Source organism: Erithacus rubecula (assembly GCF_903797595.1).
Source record: "Erithacus rubecula genome assembly, chromosome: 26".
In the NCBI taxonomy this organism is placed as follows: domain Eukaryota; kingdom Metazoa; phylum Chordata; class Aves; order Passeriformes; family Muscicapidae; genus Erithacus; species Erithacus rubecula.
The window spans coordinates 1,408,468-1,427,291 of record NC_136678.1 but is presented as its reverse complement, the minus strand read 5'-3'; the positions used below and the strand labels follow the sequence as shown (position 1 = coordinate 1,427,291).

Below are 18,824 nucleotides of genomic sequence, written 5' to 3'. Positions count from 1 at the left end.
CTGGACATGCTCCAGCATTTGAGGTGTCTTTCTTTTCATGAAGGGCCTAAAACTGTACCAGCATTTGAGGTGGCACTCCAGTAATACAGGGGGAAAACAGATTTTTAATAAACATTCCAGCCCAAAGAATGTCCCTACACCAGTTTGGGGCTTTCCCCCCCATCAGCCCTGTAGCACTGAAGCTGTTAGAGATTGCCCCTGGATTGTGGGGATGTTCCTGCAGTCCCTGCCACAGCAACTGCTCATCCAGAGCCCAAACCAAACTCACCCCTCACAGCAGGGACAACAGCTCAGTTGTTGACCATCTCCACACTGGGAGAGACATGAACAATTGAGCCAAAAGGATAATTTTCCTGCACTACCCCCACTCCACCCACCCTATTTCTCTTATTTCCATCAAGGGGAGCCAGCCCTGACAGCTTTGGGGACATTTGGCTGTTTCCCACTGGCTCTAACCAGGGTGCCAAGCTCTGCTCCCTGCAGAGGGTGTGTGGTGGCACATGCAGGGGTGCACACAGCAGGCCTGGTCCCCATGGCTGCACCCTTGCAGCACTGTCCCCTGTGCTGTCACCCTGTTCTGTCCAAGAGCTGGGGGCTGGGCAGAGCTGTCCTGTGCAAGAGCTGGCACCGCCCCAGGGCCTCTCCAGACAAGAGCATGTTTGACATTCCCAGGAGGTTTTGATGTGGTTGCTCAACCAAATTCCTTAAGGAAACAGAGGTCAGCCCACGTGAGTGAGGGGTGGCTTTTCCTCGTGCTCTCCTGGCTGAGAATTTAAGCCTGGCTTAGCAAGGAGCAGCACAAAGAGCTGTGACTCCCGTGTCCCACAGTGTTCCTGGTGCTCTCAGCCCCAGTCTCTCACCCCCTCTGGCTCTGATCAGTGCTGCTGGCTGGGCCTCATCCTCTGTGGGGTCCCACCTGCTGCAGGTGCTTCTTGAGACCCTGGGACCCCAGTGCTGCCTGGAAATGCCAAAGCATGCCCTGAACTGTCTCCTTGCCAGGGGATGGCTTGGTCACTGATTATTTGGAGTCCACAGGTGCTGTTGTTCACCATCACTGAGAGCAAAGCTGTTATTAGTTGCTCAAAATGCTGGATTTTGGCATGTGCTCTGTCTCTCCAAGGGCCTGCTGAAGCAGTGCTGTGTTCCATGGCATTGAAACTTTCCACCAGCTGCAAGTGAATTTGGATCATTCTGGGTTTACTTGCAACCACCACAGCTGGTGTGTGCCACAACAGTGATGTATGCCATGTGGCCACCATGTTCTGTTCCTCCCATTCCAGTGAGTTGTTGCAAGGGGAGGGAATGGATTACCAGCCTGGAAAAACCCAGGCCCAAATGGGATAGGACAGGATCTTGTATCTTTTTACTTAATATAATTTTTTTTTTTATAAAGAGGGTGCTGAGGCCCTGGCACAGGTTGCCCAGAGAAGCTGTGGCTGCCCCATCCCTGCAAGTGTCCAGGGCCAGGCTGGACTTGGACTGGGCTAGTGGAAGGGTTTGGGTCTAGTTGCCTTCCAAGCAAGCTGTTCTGTGATTTGTTGAGGAAGGACTTCTCCTGAGCCCTGGGCAGACCTGCCCTCCTGGGGACACAGTTCTCAGGATGCTGCAGCCCAGGGTTCCCAGTACCAGTGTGCTCTGCCTGCCTGGGCTGTACCTCCTGTGAAGCACAGGAGCACCATGAGGATAAGGACAGCTGGGACCATAGCTGGGGTTTGAGTGGGGGAGTGAACAGGAGCAATCTTGGCTGTGCTGAAACCCCTGGCTGATTTCAGGGGCTCCCAGGGCATGGGGAAGCATGAGATTGTGGAGAGGTTCCTCTCCTGTGTCTGATGTTCCTTTCCTGTGAGTGTGAGGGGGTTTCTCAGACACTGCCAGAGCAGATCAAACCCTGCACAGAGGATGCAGAGAACTCACACAGTGCCCAGCTAAGTGTGGAACAGATGGAGCTGGTAGAAATTGAGATCAAAATGGATGAAACCTGCTTACCTGATCATAATCTGCATCAGACAGCTGAGCTGGAAACACTCCCAGCACCTGATGGGGAATCTGGGAGGAGGTGCCAGCACCCCTGGCCCAGCTGTGATCCTGGTGCTGCTCCTGCATGCCTTGGGAGACCCTCATGCAGCCCCTGGCCTGAGCCTGCCCTACGAGCTCTCCTCTGGACAGCAAACTGAAAGCATGAGGAAAATGGTGTGTGTCCTGCTGTCCAGGGAGTGCACCAAAACTGTCTAGGTGCAGCTTGCAAGTCTTCAATTTCTCCTGCCTGATGGCAGTGGGTGAGGAAAGACTTGAGGAGCAGGAGGGTGCTGAATGAAGCCTGTCTCACAACTCAAACCTCTATGGGTGTCTCCAGAGACACCATTAAAGGTAAATTTGTGGTGTGTATACCAGATTACCTGAGAAGACAAAATTCTGAGCCATGCATTGACATGCAGGGAGCTTGCAGAAGCTCCACAGCCTCTCCAAGTGCCTGTGCATCATGCAGAAGTCCCACAGAGAACACAGTTCCCCCCAAAGGCAGGCTGGGGCATGAGGAAGGGCTGACCTGGCACTGGGAACAGGGGGATTTCTCTGCCAGGATGATCAAAATGCAGCAGGTGAAAGGACATTACTTGAGATCTGCTCCTTTCCCTGCTGCTGGGCCAGGAGGCAGATTTGGTGGCAAGGGAGGGAAGTGGACAGGGAACATCTGGGGACCCATGGGGTGGGGAAGGGGCAGCTCATGCACAGAGCCCTGAGCCAGGGAAGCTCAGGGAGCCCAGGCAAGCTCAGACCCATTCAGCAGGAAGATTGACCCTTTTCTCCCTGGATCTCACACTGGGTCATGTCTTATGACATGGGCTGGCACAGACTGGGCAGATCCCACCTCCTGCCCAGCCCTCACAGCCCAAGGGGTGCCCACTGGCCAAGGGCAGCCTTGAATACCTTCACAGTTCTTCAGAATACTTCACAGAATATTTCCATCTCCATGCTTTACAACAAAATGTTTTTCCATCTTCTATTCCCCCCCACGGATTTATCAGATAAAAAGACAACCTAATAAAACCTAGATATTATTTTGTTCTGATTTCAGGAAAAAAAACCCCAACAATTCATCAAAATCCCCATCCTCAGGTAACAGAAGGCAATTGGGAACACACCACTTGCAAACTGCACTTGGGAATCTCCCCTGCTAGGGAGAGGGGAGGTTTGGGTTGGAATTGGGGAAAATTTCTTCTCTGAAAGGGTGATCAGGCACTGGCACAGGGAGGGGCTGGACTCACCATCCCCAGAGGTTTTCAAGAAACAACTGTACATGGCAATTCATGTGGGCACAGTGGGGTTTGATCACAGGTTGGACTCTATGATCTTGGAGGTCTTTTCCAACCTTAAAAATTCTATGGTTTTCCTTAAGGCTGTTGAAAAGGTGTTGGCTGAAGGTGGAGAGGAAAGCAAGCTGCTAGCTGACCATGCACCAAGCCATCAAGGTGTGTCTTCAGCAAGAAGAGCTTTGTGGTGCATGTTTGGAGCAAGCCCAGCCCTGCCCACAGAGGATGCACAGCCAGGACAGAGGCTCTGTTTATTCCAGGGTAGTTCCAGCAGTGCTGTATCTAAAGGGGTGAACATTTGTGTGCAGCTGAAAGGCAAATCAGGCTCCTGGCATCTGCCAGCTGCAGTTCCTCTGCACAGTGTGCTCTTCTGGTCCAGGAATTTCCACCTCTCAAAAGCCAAAGCTCCTTTCTATGGGTGAAATCTGCCTGGAGCCAGCAGCAGTGGCCACCTCAATCTCCCAGTGCACCACCTCACCTTGCTCATCCCCAGGGTCCAAAGGCACAGTCCCCATGGCTGGCTCAGCTCTGTCATCCCAAGGGATGTTCATGCTGCTGCTCTGTGTCCTGGCAGCACCAGGAGAGGTTTTGGTGAAGGTGTCCCCGAGGCTGGTGCAGGAGAGGTCAGAGCAGGGAGCCACAGGCCCTGCCCTAGCAGCCTCCCCCCTCTGGCAGCTGGGAGGCGTAGAGAGCCAGTGTGTGATGGAGGAACTGGTACTGCTCACTGGTCTGGATCATCCCACCTCTGCAAGGAAAGGCAGAGCCCACTGACACCACCAAACACACAACCCTGCTCCCAGATCCTGCTCCCAGGGCACAGATATTCCCACTGTGTCACCAGCCGTGTCAAGATGCCTCTGAAACAGGCACTAGGGGTTCAGAAGCACTGCTGGGCTGTTCAAAATGAGATTAGCAGCTGATTTGGTGCTAATTTTCACCTGTAGTTCTTGAAAACTACAGGTGGCCAGGTGGAGTGTTTCTGGCTGTAGTGGGTGAGCTGGAAGGGAGCAGCAGATGGCTGCCAGCCCCTCTCCTCTCCCTCATGTCCTACAACAGCTGTGACAGCAGAACCAGCCTGGCACTGGGAAATGTTTGCTGCCCACACTCTGTATCCCCCAGGCACCTTCTGGTTTCCATCAGAAATTGTCCCTGTGCCCCCTTGGGATGCCCATCCCCGTGTCTGTGCCACAGCCCTGCCCCAGGCTTGGCACCCTCAGGGAGCCCCTGCTCACCTGTCAATGCGCAGGCGGCACACGATGCCCAGGACATCCACCTGCCCCTGCTGCTGCAGCTGCTGGCAGCCAATCCTGGTGGCAATGAAGGAGCCAGTGCGGCCAATGCCTGCGCTGCAGGACAGACAGACAGACAGACAGACACAGCTGAGACAGCCTGCAGTGCTGCCCCTGCATCCTGCTGAGCCTGTGCTGCAGGACAGACAGACAGACAGACAGACACAGCTGTGACAGCCTGCAGTGCCCCTGCACCTGCATCCTGCTGAGCCTGTGCTGCAGGACAGACAGACAGACAGACAGACAGACACAGCTGAGACAGCCTGCAGTGCCCCTGCACCTGCATCCTGCTGAGCCTGTGCTGCAGGACAGACAGACAGACAGACAGACACCGCTGAGACAGCCTGCACTGCCCCTGCACCTGCATCCTGCTGAGCCTGTGCTGCAGGACAGACAGACAGACAGACAGAGCTGTGACAGCCTGCAGTGCTGCCCCCACTCCTGCATCCTGCTGAGCCTGTGCTGCAGGACAGACAGACAGACAGACAGACACAGCTGAGACAGCCTGCAGTGCTGCCCCTGCTCCTGCATCCTGCTGAGCCTGTGCTGCAGGACAGCCAGACAGACAGACAGACACCGCTGAGACAGCCTGCAGAGCTGCCCCTGCTCCTGCTGAGCCTGTGCTGCAGGACAGACAGACAGACAGACAGACAGACACAGCTGAGACAGCCTGCAGAGCTGCCCCCGCACCTGCATCCTGCTGAGCCTGTGCTGCAGGACAGACAGACAGACAGACAGAGCTGAGACAGCCTGCAGAGCTGCCCCTGCATCCTGCTGAGCCTGTGCTGCAGGACAGACAGACAGACAGACAGACAGAGCTGAGACAGCCTGCAGAGCTGCCCCTGCATCCTGCTGAGCCTGTGCTGCAGGACAGACAGACAGACAGACACCGCTGAGACAGCCTGCACTGCCCCTGCATCCTGCTAAGCCTGTGCTGCAGGACAGACAGACAGACAGACAGACAGAGCTGTGACAGCTTGCAGTGCTGCCCCTGCATCCTGCTGAGCCTGTGCTGCAGGACAGACAGACAGACAGACAGACACAGCTGAGACAGCCTGCAGAGCTGCCCCTGCTCCTGCATCCTGCTGAGACTCTGCTGCAGGACAGACAGACAGACAGACAGACTCAGCTGTGTGACAGCCTGCAGTGCTGCCCCTGCATCCTGCTGAGCTGGGTGCACTCCTGGGCTGGTTTGCTGTGATTCTTTCCTAGAGGGATTCTGGGCTCCTGGCCCCAGCTGCCAGACCAAGCTTAGCCAGGCACCAAAATCCAAGGGCTGGGGTCACTCTGCCGTGGCAAGGAGTTCTTGCCATGTGCACAGCCCAGCTGAGGCTGCTCTGGAAGCACAAAACCAGTCTGTGCCCATCCATGTGCAATGCAGGGGGCTCTGCAGCCCCCTCCCCTCCCAGCTGGGCTCTAACCCCAGTGGTTTGACTCAGCCTGCAGCAGTGCATGCTGCATGTTCCATAGGGACAACTGAGTGCTCTGCTCCACTGTCCCCAAATTCACTCAGCAAGGAGAGAAAATAGGCAGAGGCCACCTCCTGCAGGAGGGCTATCCTGAAACATGGCTCCACATCCAAACCACAGGCCATGCTGGGTGGCACAGGGAGCAGGAATCATGGAATTACAGAATGGGTCAGGTTCAGAGGGACCAGCCATGGGGTCACCTGGTTCCATCTCCCTGCTCAAGCAGGATCTTGCAGAGCTGGAGCTCTGGGTGCATGGTGGAGCTGGTGGCTGGGTCCCAAATGCAGACCCTTCCTGCTCCCACCCTGCTGGACCCAGGGGCAGGATATGGCACCATCCTGCTGCCAGAACAGTGCTGATTGACACTCTGCTGTGGGGTGGCTGTGCCTGGCATTTCTGCACCACAGGGGGACTCCTGCATGAGGACTCACATGGGAGTTTCCCCTCAGGTATTCGCAGACCCCAGGAGAAGCACAGACAGGGTCAGGTGAGGTGCAAGCTCTTACCTGCAGTGCACCACGATGGGCCCTGGGCTGGCTGCAGTCTGCAGAGCCTCCTCCACCTTGGACACCAGGTGCAGCAGGGGCTTGGCTGACTCAGGTGTTTGCTGGTCAGGCCAGGAAGGGAAGAGGATGTGTTTGACCTTGCGGTGCTCCTTCCCAAGCTTTTCCAGCACAGGACAAAGAGAAGTGGGGATGTGAGAGCAGGGGCCAAGTGAAACACAGAATTCAGCTCAAGCAGGGGCCAAGCAGCCCACACCCATTTCAGCCACTCTCCTGAATCCCTCTTTGAGCCTCTGCCAGACACGAGGGAGAGACCCCTGGGCCAGAGGCAATGGATGTGTTCCATCCCAGAAGGTGTGAACAGATGCAGAGTGTTCCAATTCTGTCACCAGTCCAGGCAAAACAAGCAAAATCCTTTAGGCTGGTGTCAGCCCAGGGTGACTACAGAGAGCCCATGGGGCAGCCCAAGGACACAGTGCACAAACACTGGGCTGCTGGTGCTGCTCTGCCCAGCGGGCCCCTTCTCCTCTGTACCCCTCTCCAGGCAAGAGGGGCTCTGCAGACCCCTGAGAATCATGAACCCCCTTTGCTGTGGCACAGCATTGTCATCTCACCAGAGATCCCTGCTGGGCTGTCCCTCTCTGAGCCCAGGCTGAGGCTCAGACCCACCTGGATGGAGAGATCCCGCACCACGTACTCCACAGACTCGCTCAGCCCCTGCACCTGGATGGTGAAGGGGCCGTAGGTGCCCTCCTTCTCAGGCCAGTAGTGGACACATTTCTGGAGAACAAGGCAGGTTTGTGGCTGTGGATGTGCTCAAGGCACCCACTGGATGTTTGAGCTGTGCTTGAGTCATGCTCTTGGGAGGGGGCATCACCTTGGAGCAGCAGGGAAAGGGGGAAGGTGGATTGGAGTGATACAGAGGGAAAGCAAAGGGGGGATAGATCCCTACCCCTGCATCTGCTGCCCTGCACCCTCTCCCACACCCTGCCCTGGCTTTCAGGCCCCAGGGATGCATATCTCTGCTCAGCCCAGGAAACTTCCAGATGCAGCAGGACCCAGGGCACAGGGAGAGAAGGGACTAAGGACATGACCAGGAAAGAGTTTCCAATTCTCAATTCCCCTAGGCAGGTGCTGTTGGCTCCCATCCAATGAAGCAGTGGCCAGCACTGCCCCTCTGGCCCCCCTGAGCTCTTCCTTGGGCTGGATCCCCTGGCTGAGAGCTCCCAGCCTTTGGGAGAGCTCTGGGGGGCCAGAGGGGCACTGCTGCCACAGCTTCTGCCCCATCCCTGGGGTTTGCCCTAAACCCTTTCTCCTATTATCCATCTGGGGATCTCCTCCTTCACTTGTGATTCATCATGGAATCCTCTGAGATGAAAGCACAATAAGTGGGTGCACAGACCCCACATTTGGCCTCACATAACCCTCTGCTCTTATCAGTACCCCACTCCCCCCTGTGCCCCTCGGCCTGGTCTGGGCAGGGTCAGTGGTACCTCCCTGGGCACGGTCAGTGGTACCTCCCTGGGCACGGTCAGTGGTACTTTGGGCAGGGTCAGTGGTACCTCCTTTGGCAGGGTCAGTGGTACTTTGGGCAGGGTCAGTGGTACCTCCTTTGGCAGGGTCAGTGGTACTTTGGGCAGGGTCAGTGGTACCTCCTTTGGCAGGGTCAGTGGTACTTTGGGCACGGTCAGTGGTATCTCCTTGGGCAGAGTCAGTTGTACTTTGGGCAGGGTCAGTGGTACTTTGGGCAGGGTCAGTTGTACTTTGGGCAGGGTCAGTGGTACTTTGGGCAGAGTCAGTGGTACCTCCTTGCTCTCCTGGAGCTCGGTGATCATGACGATGAGAGGAGCCTCCTCCTGCCACACCATCTCCCAGAAGTCACTGATGGTGTTCAGCATGGGTCCCTGGGTGGCAATGTACTCCCGGGGCCGCCCCGCGTAGCCCTGCGAGCACAGGGCCTGTCAGGGACCCTGGGGGCACCCTGGGGACCCTGGGGGACCCTGGGGACACTGGGGACTGTCCCCAGCTCACTCCAGCCCTCACAAGGCTTTTCTCCTCAAAGGCCTAGAGGCTGAGCCACACATGCCCTTTCTTACTAAACCTGTCCTTAAAATGCTCTTATAGCTCTGCTGAGGAACCACCAGGCATCCTCCCCATCCTGCCATCCCATCATCCCATCCCATCCCATCCCATCCCATCCCATCCCATCCCATCCCATCCCATCCCATCCCATCCCATCCCATCCCATCCCATCCCATCCCATCCCATCATTGGCCTTGTACACCCAAGTTCCTGCAGGCATCTCCAGGCTATCAGTGTGACAATAGCAGCATGATGGATGCCTTGCAAGGCAAAGCTCACATAAGGAGCTGCACTCCTCACTGGGGGCATTTCCACAAGGACAAGCAGGAATCCCTGTTTCACAGCTCCAAGTGTCCTCTGTCTCCAGACACTTCTCTTGGTATTAAATTGCCAAAGGCATCAAAAATCCAGGCCTTCCCAGCAATCTGTTAATGGTTTGGTCTCACAACAAGTTGCACTGGCTCAGCTAAGGGGCAGGAACATTTTGCAGAGCTCTATATTCATGCCTTGAGATTATTTATTTTTCCTAGGAAATAGGATTTTCTATTCAGAAGACCTGGAGGTGTCAACTCTGGGAATTCCACTTTTCCCCCACACCCATGCTAAAAAACATTTCATGGAACACCATCAGCAGGAAGAGCATCAATCCCAGATGGGGTTGATGTGAGCAAACACCTGAAGGGCCCTCCCAGATTCCTGTGCTTCCAAGGCATGCCCAGGCAGGCTGGGCTGCCAATTTTCTGATGTGCCCACAAATTCCTGCACTGCTGCACCTTTGGAGAGGCAAGAGGAAGGAAGGGGCCAGGAAACACCAGCTGCACACAGGTGTGTGTGCCACAGGGATGGGCAGTGCTGGTGCATTGGCAGGTGAGACAGGGGATGCCACCACAGCCAAGGTGTAGGGACAGAGTGCCAGTGTCACCTGATGTGCAGCTGCCAGCCTGCCCCAGGGAGACACAGCCCCTCTGCTGCCCATGCTCAAGCTACCTTTGGAGATCCCAGCAGCTCTGGGCACTCCTAGCTCAGAGGAGCTCTGACCCTCCCTGCTGGGTGCTGGGTGCTGCTGTCTCAATGGATCTCAGCCACAAGCACCAGCAGAAAAGAAATGTTCTTAACTGCCCTCCAGCTCCACCCTGCTCCCTCCCAGGGTTTTGCCTGTCACCCCAGACAGAATTTTTGTGGGCTACTTTTCCAAGTCCTGCTTTTCCTCACTGCCAAGCACTCACAGCATCCGTGGCCCCACCACTGGTGGCCAGTGCCCTGGCCAGTCCCAAGGGAAAGTTGCTGCAGTGAGAGGCAAAGCTGGCACCTGGCTCTCACTGATCCCATTCTGGGAGAGACTGCAGCCTGCAAGGGTTTGTACAGGGATGGATGCAAAGCCAAGTTGCCTAAGTAATGCCCTAAGGTCTGGGGATTTCTCAGGCTCTGGAAAGGAATCCCACTGGGTGCCAAAAATAAGCCACACCTCATCTTCACTAGCTCTCTTCCTGGGAAATTGCAACAAGCTCCCTGAGGAGAGAGGAAATCCCAGGATGAGTGAGGTTTGAGGATCTCTGAGCTGCCATGACCTGCTGACACAGCTTGCCTCCCATGGCTTTGCCAGACAGAGGGACAGTGTGTGAGGAGGAGATGGAGAAGCCACTGCAAGGGAGCCTTTTGGGGTGCTCAGGAGCTGAGAGCAGCTCCCTCATGAGACTCTGCCACCAACAGGAGCAGTATATCTGCCCTGTGTACATGGAGCCACATCTCTCCAGCTCCAAAAGGGGTGGCAAGTGAAGTCTGCTGCCCCAGGGCAGCCCCAGGAGAGCCCCAGCATGTGTGACCCAGTGTGGCACCTGCAGCCTGACCCCTGTGAGCCCTGGGCTGCACGTGGAGGACACTCACTGTGATGTAGTTGGCATTTATGTAGCTGTCCTCCTCCTGGCTCCCAGCCCTCCTGAGGCAGACCCGGCTCTCAGGATCTGCAAGATGTCACAGGAGTTACCAAGGGACTGATCCTGCCCATCCTCCCCGGGCTGGAGGCTGAGTCCTCCAGCTCCATGCCATGCTCAGAGCACTCTGCACCCTCCCTCAGGCCTGTTCTTGTCCCAGTTCAGCCTCACTCCCCTCTGGCAGGGCACAGCCCAAACCTGCAGGTACCATAGTGAGCAGGTGGGGTGACTCACCTGCAGTGATCCCCCAGGACAGAGCCTGACTAGAGCCCAGCTGAGTCCTCAGCCTTTACACCCTTAGGGCCACACCACTGGGACAAGCAGGGGCACCTGGGCAGGACACCCCAGGGAGCAACTCCCCATGTGCCCCACAGCACTGTGAAGACCCCTGCACACAGCAGCCACTCCTGCAGCAGAAGGAGCAGCATGGCAGGAACAGCAACAGCACCCAGTGCCCACCCCAGTGCCAGGGCTGCTCGAGGCACCCCTCACCCACAGGCAAACACAGGCCAGTGGGAGGCAGAGGAACACAGAGGCACATACTGGGGAGAATGGTTTTGTATCTGTCCTTCAAAGCATGTCCAGGGATTTCCAGCTCCTCCGGACTCACGAAGTTGGGTGGGATTTTCTGCAGGGGGGAGAACAGCCATGAGGAAAAGCCCATCTTTGTCCCCTGGTGGTGGCAGTCCTGGCTGACCCAGGGGCATCACCAGAGATGTCAGCTCCTGGGATGAGTCCTGCCTTTACTCCAGTTGTGACTAGACTCCTTCCAGAGAGGCAACCCTGGGAGAAGAGCATGGGAGGGCAGGACAGGGTTTTCCAGGGGCCCCAAAGGGACATGTGTGCACCAAGGAGCAGGTGGCACATGGGCCCCCCCCTCTGTTTGCCCACACCTCCTGCCCTCCCTCCCACTGGAGCTGTGGGGCACAGCTGGGCTCAGAGCCTGATGTTCACCCCTGTCAGTCCCACCACCGCCCCTGCCACCCCTCCAGGGAGGGGGGAGAGGGAATCATCGCACCGAAAACTCCTCCTGGAGCTGTGCCAGGCTCTGGGCGTGCTGCTGGAGCTCCTGTTTCCTCAGCACGTGGCTGGATGTCCTCAGAAACTTCAGTGTGATGTCCCGTGGTGTGCAGACAGGCTGGATGGGCTCCACGTTCCCCAGAGAGCTCATGTCCAGCACTAGTGAGACATTGGAGCCCCTCCTGCAAGGCAGAGGGGTCCCTGGCTGACCTACTGCCACCCTGGGACAGAAGGACAGCCCATCCCACTGTTAAATCATCACTTAAAACCGTTCCACACTGAGCAAAGGCCAGATGGAGACCCCAGTAGATGGGGGGGCTGAGGAACAAGGAACCAGCTGATCATTTGGCCTTTTTGCTGGGAAGTCCCTGGAGGATGGTGTGGAGATTTGTCCTGGGCAGGGTGGGGTCTCAGGCCTGGCACCTGAACAGGCTGGCAGGAGGGAGTGTTAGGGGAGCCCTGGGGATGAGCAGGGTGCCCTGGCCAGGGCTGAGGCACACTCACCTCTCCTGCAGACGCTTCTTGGCAGAGGGGCTGGGCTTGTCCGGCCTCTCCATGCCCACTGCAGCTGCCAGGCTGCTCTTAGGAACTCTGGAGCACAGCAAGCAGGCTTGGACCATGCTGCAGCAACCACAGAACCACTGTCCTGAAGCACAGCAGGGGCACACAGGGGGCCCTCAGCTCCTGGGAAATCATGGAGCCATCAGAGGAAAAGCAGCTGGAAGAGAAAAGTCAGATCTGAGAGATACCACAGGGCTGGGTGGAGCCCCTGGCAGAGGCTGGGCAAGCAAGGGATGGATTTTAAACCCTCACTTGTCCTTTAACCAGGACCAGCAGCCATTCTGTCCAGGCAGATGGAGAGCTCCCAGCACAGTCACCCTTGGGGATGCCTGCAGCACCACCAGTGACCCTGGGCATGGCACCAGGGGCCACCTGCATCCTCTGAGTGGAGAACACTGTGGTGGCAGAGCACAGCCTGGTTTGGGGGATGCTCTCCTCCTCCATGGAAGCACGTGCTCTGTGTTTCCAGCCCTCCCCCATCACATCCCCCCCTTTGTTCCAGTGAGAGCTGGAATGCCTGAGCACATTCAGCAGGTGACGTGAGGTGGCTGTAGCCACTGTGCAGTCTGGCCATCTCCTGCTGCAGGGAGACACAGACCAGGCACCCTCAACAGCCTCGTGGCTGCAAGGGAGGGATGGCCTGGGACAGCCTCCTCCTTCCTGCAGGTCACAGCAACTGTCGAGAGGAAACTGCTTTATCTGAGTGGTTGAGCAAAGGTGACAGGGCAGCCCAGCTGGGGAGGGTGCCAGACATTGTCCATCACCAGCCATGGGTCAGCCCCTGGCAGGGCTAGGGAGATGCAGGGGATGCTGATTCACCTCTGGACACAGTTCCTCATGGTGCAGGCAGCACCCTGGGGTCCTGAGCCTCCCTCTCATCCCCAACTTCCTCCATGAGGAGGAGACAGACGCACAGAGACAGGGAATGATGCAGAGCTCTTGCTGGGCAGGGGGGGATCCCATTTGCTCAGGGAGCTCCTGTGGAGAGCCAGGCTCCACATGGTGGTTGAGAGAACAGCGAGGGCAAGAGCTGCTCCCTGCTGCCAGCAGCATTTCTGACAGTGGCAGTGCCACCACTGCCACTCACACCATCCCCATGGTGCTCTCCATCCAGGAGCAGCATCAGGCGAGATCCTGACCAGAGAGAGCCCAGGCTCCCATCCCAGCAGCTGCAAACACCTGGGAAATGCCCTGGCTAGCAGAGGGAGTGCCTGAGCTGCCAGCACCTGTAGGGAGAGCTCTCAAACCCCCTGCCCAGCCCCCCAGCCCTGCCTGGGGCTGCCCATCCACAGCAGATGCCCCTGCCCTGGGCACAGGCCCAGCACTGCCCAGGGGCTCCTGCCCAGCAGGGTGGGCTGGAGGCAGCACTGTGGGCTGGGGGCAGCACTGTGGGCCGGGGGAAGCACTGTGGGACAGGGGCAGCACTGTGGGACAGGGGCAGCACTGTGGGCTGGGGGCAGAACTGTGGGACAGGGGGCAGCACTGTGGGCTGGGGGCAGCACTGTGGGCTGGGGGCAGCACTGTGGGCCGGGGGAAGCACTGTGGGACAGGGGCAGCACTGTGGGATGGGGGAAGCACTGTGGGCTGGGGGCAGCACTGTGGGACAGGGGGCAGCACTGTGGGACAGGGGCAGCACTGTGGGACAGGGGCAGCACTGTGGGATGGGGGCAACACTGTGGGACAGGGGGCAACACTGTGGGACAGGGGGCAGCACTGTGGGACAGGGGCAGCACTGTGGGACAGGGGCAGCACTGTGGGATGGGGGCAACACTGTGGGACAGAGGCAGCACTATGGGATGGGGGCAGCACTGTGGGCCGGGGGAAGCACTGTGGGACAGGGGCAGCACTATGGGATGGGGGCAGCACTGTGGGCCGGGGGAAGCACTGTGGGACAGAGGCAGCACTATGGGATGGGGGCAGCACTGTGGGACAGGGGCAGCACTGTGGGACAGGGGCAGCACTGCGGGTCAGGGGCAGCACTGTGGGCTGGGGGCAGCACTGTGGGCCGGGGGGGCTCCTACCTGTGCCCTGTGCCGTGGGTCTGTCGCTCCTGGCCCGCCGTGGCTCTGACAGCACGGTTTGAAAGTGTTCAGGAAGCTGCTTATCAAAGAGCTGCTGCTTCCTCTCCCTCCTTCTCGCCCAGCCCGGCTGCCGCCCACACACACCGGCCACATCTCTGCAGCTCGGCTCTGCCCGCGCCCAGCCCGGCCCCACTCGCAGCAGCCCCGGGCCTGGCACGGCCTGGCCTCCCCCAGGGAGCCCCTGCTGGGGCTGCTGGTGTGTGCTGCTGACGAGCCATGGCCAGCGCTGGTGCCACCACAGGCACGGAGGGACGGGCCAGACCCAGCCCTGGGGAGGCTTGGCATGGTCGGGGTGCTGCCCTGGGGTGCCACAGCCCAGCTGCCCCACAGAAGCCAGGATGAGCTTCCCGTGCCCGCTGTCCTGCCCAGGCTGGGCCCTGGCTGTTCCCCATCCTGTGCAATGTGCCAGGGCTGCTCAGTTCCACCTGGCCCTGTGCTCCGTGTGCCACCCCACTGTCCCCCAAGGCCTGTCCATGTGGAGACACCCCTCTGCACCCACCACCATCCCTGGGTACCTGAGGGTGAGATGGGTGGCTTCCCCTGCCCAGCAGGGAAGGGCAGGGTGTATTTGGGATGAAGGTCCCGGGTCTGGCTCAGGTAGGCCAGGTCTGCCCTCAGGGCACTGCACATCCCCACTGACACATCCCACTGCTCTTCCTGTTTGCTCTTGCCCGGGCTCTGCACACTTCCTTCCTCCTCACCCCCACCTCAGAGCACTGCAGCAGCTCCTGCTGCACCCCAACAGCCACACGGACCCCAAACACCTTTCCCATGTCTGCTCTGCCCAGTGCCACCCCAGCCCAGCTCCCTGAGGTCACTGTGCTGTCCCTGGGCTGTGCCAGCACTGCTGCTCACCTTGCTGTGTGTCTGTGCACACCTGTGTGCTTGCAACAACAGCTTCCCTGGGCAACCTGGGACACCCTGCCAGTGCCACCTTCTGCCCAAGGGCTAGGAGATCAGAGGGCCCAAGCTCCAGGGCAAAATGCTGGCCTTGGACAGCAGCAGAACAGCCTTATCCTGGAGAAAAGGCCACCAGCACCCATGTCTTACTTGCAGATCCTAGAGTGGCTGGAGGATAGACTGAGGAACTGCTCCCTGCCCTACATGGGATGAAAGAACACATCTGTAAGGCCTAGAGGCAGCCCCAGCACACACTGCCCTTCCTTCCCACCTGTTGGGTCTCTGACAGAACTCAGGAATTCCTGGGATGACCTGCAGGACTTAACAAGGTGTCTGCATGAACTCCCTCCCAGCAGGAGCCAGAGTAAACAAACAGGGTCTGTGCTGCAGTAACAGGCTGTCAGACATGCAGCAGCTTCCTGAGGCTGGGACTGTGTCTGTCCTCTAAGTGTGGAGGGTACCTGTCCCATCTTTGAGCTTAAGGGGTTCCTGAGGATAGAGCCAAGATGCAAACCCCTGGAGCTGCTTTTCTTGCCCTGATCTTGCTGCCTCCTCACTGTTCTGTTCTTCTGCCACAGGGGGACACGAGAGGGACAAGCTCAGTGTGGCACTGGGGCAGATACCACCTGCACACACAAGTCACTGGGAATGTGTCAGTGACATCTGTGCACCCACACTCCTTCCCAACCTCCCTGGCACCTGTGACAAGGAGGATGGAGACAGCTGGACCCTCCCAGACTCCATAGGGTCCAGGGAACATCCACAAATCTGCCAGCACCCCAAAGGAGTAAAGCAATGGGGCTGTGACAGCTGGGCTGTCCAGGAAGCGCCACAGCACATCCTGATCCTCTGCACAGTGAGCAGGACATCCAGGGCAGCACTGGCCATTGGGAGCTGGATTTTGGCTGGTTTTCCCCAAAGGGAATGGGAGCCTTTTATCAACACACGATTTTATGCAAGACACACTCCAGCTGCAAAAGGAACAAAGGTTTTTATGGAGGCCAGGAGCTCCCTGTGTGCAGCTTGTTTCAGTGATCTGTGGCCCAGTGTGATTTAAGAGATTTGATGGGCATTACAAAGGATTTCAGCAGTAAGTCCCTTCCTCCTGCCAGGTTCTGCCTTGTTCATGAAATATCCCTGGATGCTGCAGGAAAGATGCTGATGCACTTCCTTTGCAAAATGGCTTATTTGGTTCCACTCAAATTTGGTCATGACAAAGGACCCACTCAGGGTAAAAGGAGGAAGCTGAGATGCTGGGATGCAGTGCACCTCTGCCTCTGAAGCATCTCAACACAAGGCAGTCGTGCTCAGGGATATCCCCAGAAAAGCCTTGCAGCACTTTCTGCTGCTCACAAACCTCCCCATGCTGCTGGCTTGGCACTGCCAATTGTGCACCTGCCTGTGCTGGCTGCAGCTAAGCAGGACACCCAGGATACAGCCCTGGAAACTACACCTGCCCCCCCTTGGGCTTCTCCTTATGCAGAAAACTCCAATGGACACTGAAGGGACTGTCCTGGCCATGGTGACTCACCCAGGATAGAAGGAATGCAGTAGGGATGTTGTGTGGCCATGTGCCATGGCCCAAGCTCCTAGGAGCAGAAAAGTTGGCACTGCTGAGGTGTCCTGACCCTTACATACCCCTGATGGTGCAGCACACCCAGTGTGCTCCCACCTGCCAGCATGGCTGCTCTGCCTCCCCTCTGCCAAAGCACCAGCATGACGAGCTGCATTTGAAGGGAGAGCATGGGAGGGTTCACAGTCCTGTGGAGACTCACAGCATGAGAATGAAGGTGCTGGTGGAAAATGAGGCATGAGCTGGTAGAGATAGACTGAATGTGAGGGAGACCAGGAGCAGAGGGAGCCAGAACACACTGCTGGACCCAGGGCATTTTTCAGCTCTCAGTGCCACCCAGGCAGCAAGCTGTCCCCTGTAGCTGTAGCTACATCTGCTGCCCTCCTGGGACTGAGCCCTACCCCCTCCTGCCTGCCCCCTGGGGTACACTGTGTGTGCACACCCACACCTGCAGAGATGTCTTTGGTCACTCATCAGTGCCCATCCATGCTGGTGTGCACAGACCTTGAGCAGGGAATGCCTTCCTTCCTTCCTTCCTGCCAGCTGGTTCCTCCTGAGGGATACTGGCTGGGTTCACAGAGGGATGCAGTGGGGAGCAGAGAGCTGGGAGATGCTCTGTGCCTTTCGTGTGCACCTGTGCTTGTCCCATGTCACAGCACCAGCTCTGCACCAGCTGCACCAGGCTGGCTGGGGAGCAGAGCTGCTGGATCCTACAGGCAGGGGCTGCTGGGGCCAGGGTGCTGGCTTTGAGGGGAGACAAGGTCCAGTCTGGGGGCAGATGCCAAGCCAGGGTCAGTTTGCTCTAAGGACAGGACCAGGACAGCAGGACAGCCACTGTAATCTGGAGTGAGCAAAGGAGCCTGACAGTCCCCAGGAGGGGATGGGAGGAAGCAGCACTGAAGGAAGTGGCTCCAGGCAGGTCACTGCTGTGCCTCTCACATCCCTTCCCCTTCCTGCCTCCTTCCCCATCAGGTGAGGTCCCAGCACAGGAACATCTCTTGCTCCCCATCATTTCTTTCTGCTCTGACCTTGGTGGCAGTGGGGTGCCAGGGGTCATGATGATGTCCAGAGTGGGGCTGGGAGGTTGGTGATGGAGGGATGCACATGGAGGGAAGAGTCCCAGCTGTTACCACAGCAGCCATTCACCCTGGCCCAACCAAGTGTGTGCCATACATGGGATCCCCTGTGTCCTCTGTGCATGGACAACTGTGCATTGGGATTAACTGTTGGGATGTAAGGACTAGAGAGGTCTGTGACAGAGTGTCAGGGGCCTTAAAGGGTCCTTATAAGTGTGGCTTTACTTTCAGCAAGACACGTGGTCCCGATGGAGTTGGTGCTCTGGGGAGGAAAATTTGGATTTATCCCTGACTGGTAGTTGTTGTTTGTTCACTTGCATTTTAAAACTCCACTTCCGTGGGGTCATCTTGCACCTCTGACCATGATTTCATAGCCAGTTCTCTTTGTGCAAACAGCAGCTTCCAGCTCCAGACTGGGACCTGTTTTCCCACTAATGACCTGCCAACCCTTATGCCCATTTCTGTCCCCAGCCTCCTGAGCATGGGCTCCCTCACCCAGCTCCCTGCCCCATGCACGCCCCAGGGGCTCTCCTCACCCTCTCCACACAGCCCCAGAGCCACCTCAGGCACTGAGCTGGCACTCAAAGCACAGACACTGCCCCATAGCTTCATGTCTCTCCCCAGGACTGCCAACCCCGCCATGGCTTTGTCCCATCAGTCCCCGTCACCTCTGGGTCCGGCGCTCAGGAAGGGATGGTTCTGCTTCCGTAGACACGCCTGGGAGTCAGGATGTCCTGCAGGCTTTTGGAAATTAGCCCATCTCCGCCGCCTGCACATCGCTGGCAGGTTGGAAGGTGCAGCCGCTGCCTGGGGGCTGAGCAGGCTCTGTGCTCACTCGGGAGGGCGATGCGCTCCTGCCGAGCATCCCGCGGATGCGGCGACCCTCGGGCCGCTCAGCGGCTCCGCTCAGCCCCTCGAACCGGGCACCGGGAGGGCAGCAGCCCCGCAGATCGCTCCTCCGGAGAGCAGCGGCTCGCTGTTCCCCAGCGGCGGCCCCGGCAGGAGCATCCTGCGGGAGGGAGCTCAGAGCC

General features: G+C 58.0%; 1 protein-coding gene across 4 annotated transcripts; it reads right to left on the bottom strand.

The window, feature by feature from the left end:
* Nucleotides 1–3,531: 3,531 nt before the first annotated feature.
* Nucleotides 3,532–18,682, bottom strand: PTPN7 (protein tyrosine phosphatase non-receptor type 7). 4 transcript variants are annotated; one of them, XM_079327186.1, is made up of 11 exons: nucleotides 18,462–18,682; nucleotides 15,295–15,344; nucleotides 12,120–12,320; nucleotides 11,601–11,803; nucleotides 11,126–11,210; nucleotides 10,536–10,612; nucleotides 8,375–8,512; nucleotides 7,239–7,349; nucleotides 6,573–6,730; nucleotides 4,541–4,654; nucleotides 3,532–4,053 (listed from the first exon to the last, which is right to left on the bottom strand). In XM_079327186.1, exons 3-11 carry the CDS (start codon nucleotides 12,220–12,222, stop codon nucleotides 3,960–3,962), a joined length of 1,083 nt encoding a protein of 360 aa, XP_079183312.1. In that variant the 5' UTR covers nucleotides 12,223–12,320; nucleotides 15,295–15,344; nucleotides 18,462–18,682; the 3' UTR covers nucleotides 3,532–3,959. The 4 variants fall into 4 exon arrangements, with proteins under 4 accessions (XP_079183312.1, XP_079183311.1, XP_079183313.1 ...); XM_079327185.1 differs by lacking the exon at nucleotides 15,295–15,344; XM_079327187.1 differs by lacking the exons at nucleotides 15,295–15,344; nucleotides 18,462–18,682 and adding an exon at nucleotides 14,185–14,351 and having other exon boundaries at nucleotides 11,601–11,784; nucleotides 12,107–12,320.
* Nucleotides 18,683–18,824: the final 142 nt, after the last annotated feature.

What these genes read in the sequence shown, in the direction of transcription:
- PTPN7 (XM_079327186.1), bottom strand. Translation starts at nt 12,222, where the DNA reads ATGGTCCAAGCCTGCTTGCTGTGCTCCAGAGTTCCTAAGAGCAGCCTG. An exon ending in AGCTCCAGGAGGAGTTTTCG is followed by an intron (nt 11,211 to 11,600) that starts GTGCGATGATTC and finishes TCCCCCCTGCAG; the next exon opens with AAAATCCCACCCAACTTCGT. An exon ending in TGCCGCCTGCGCATTGACAG is followed by an intron (nt 4,054 to 4,540) that starts GTGAGCAGGGGC and finishes CTTTCCTTGCAG; the next exon opens with AGGTGGGATGATCCAGACCA.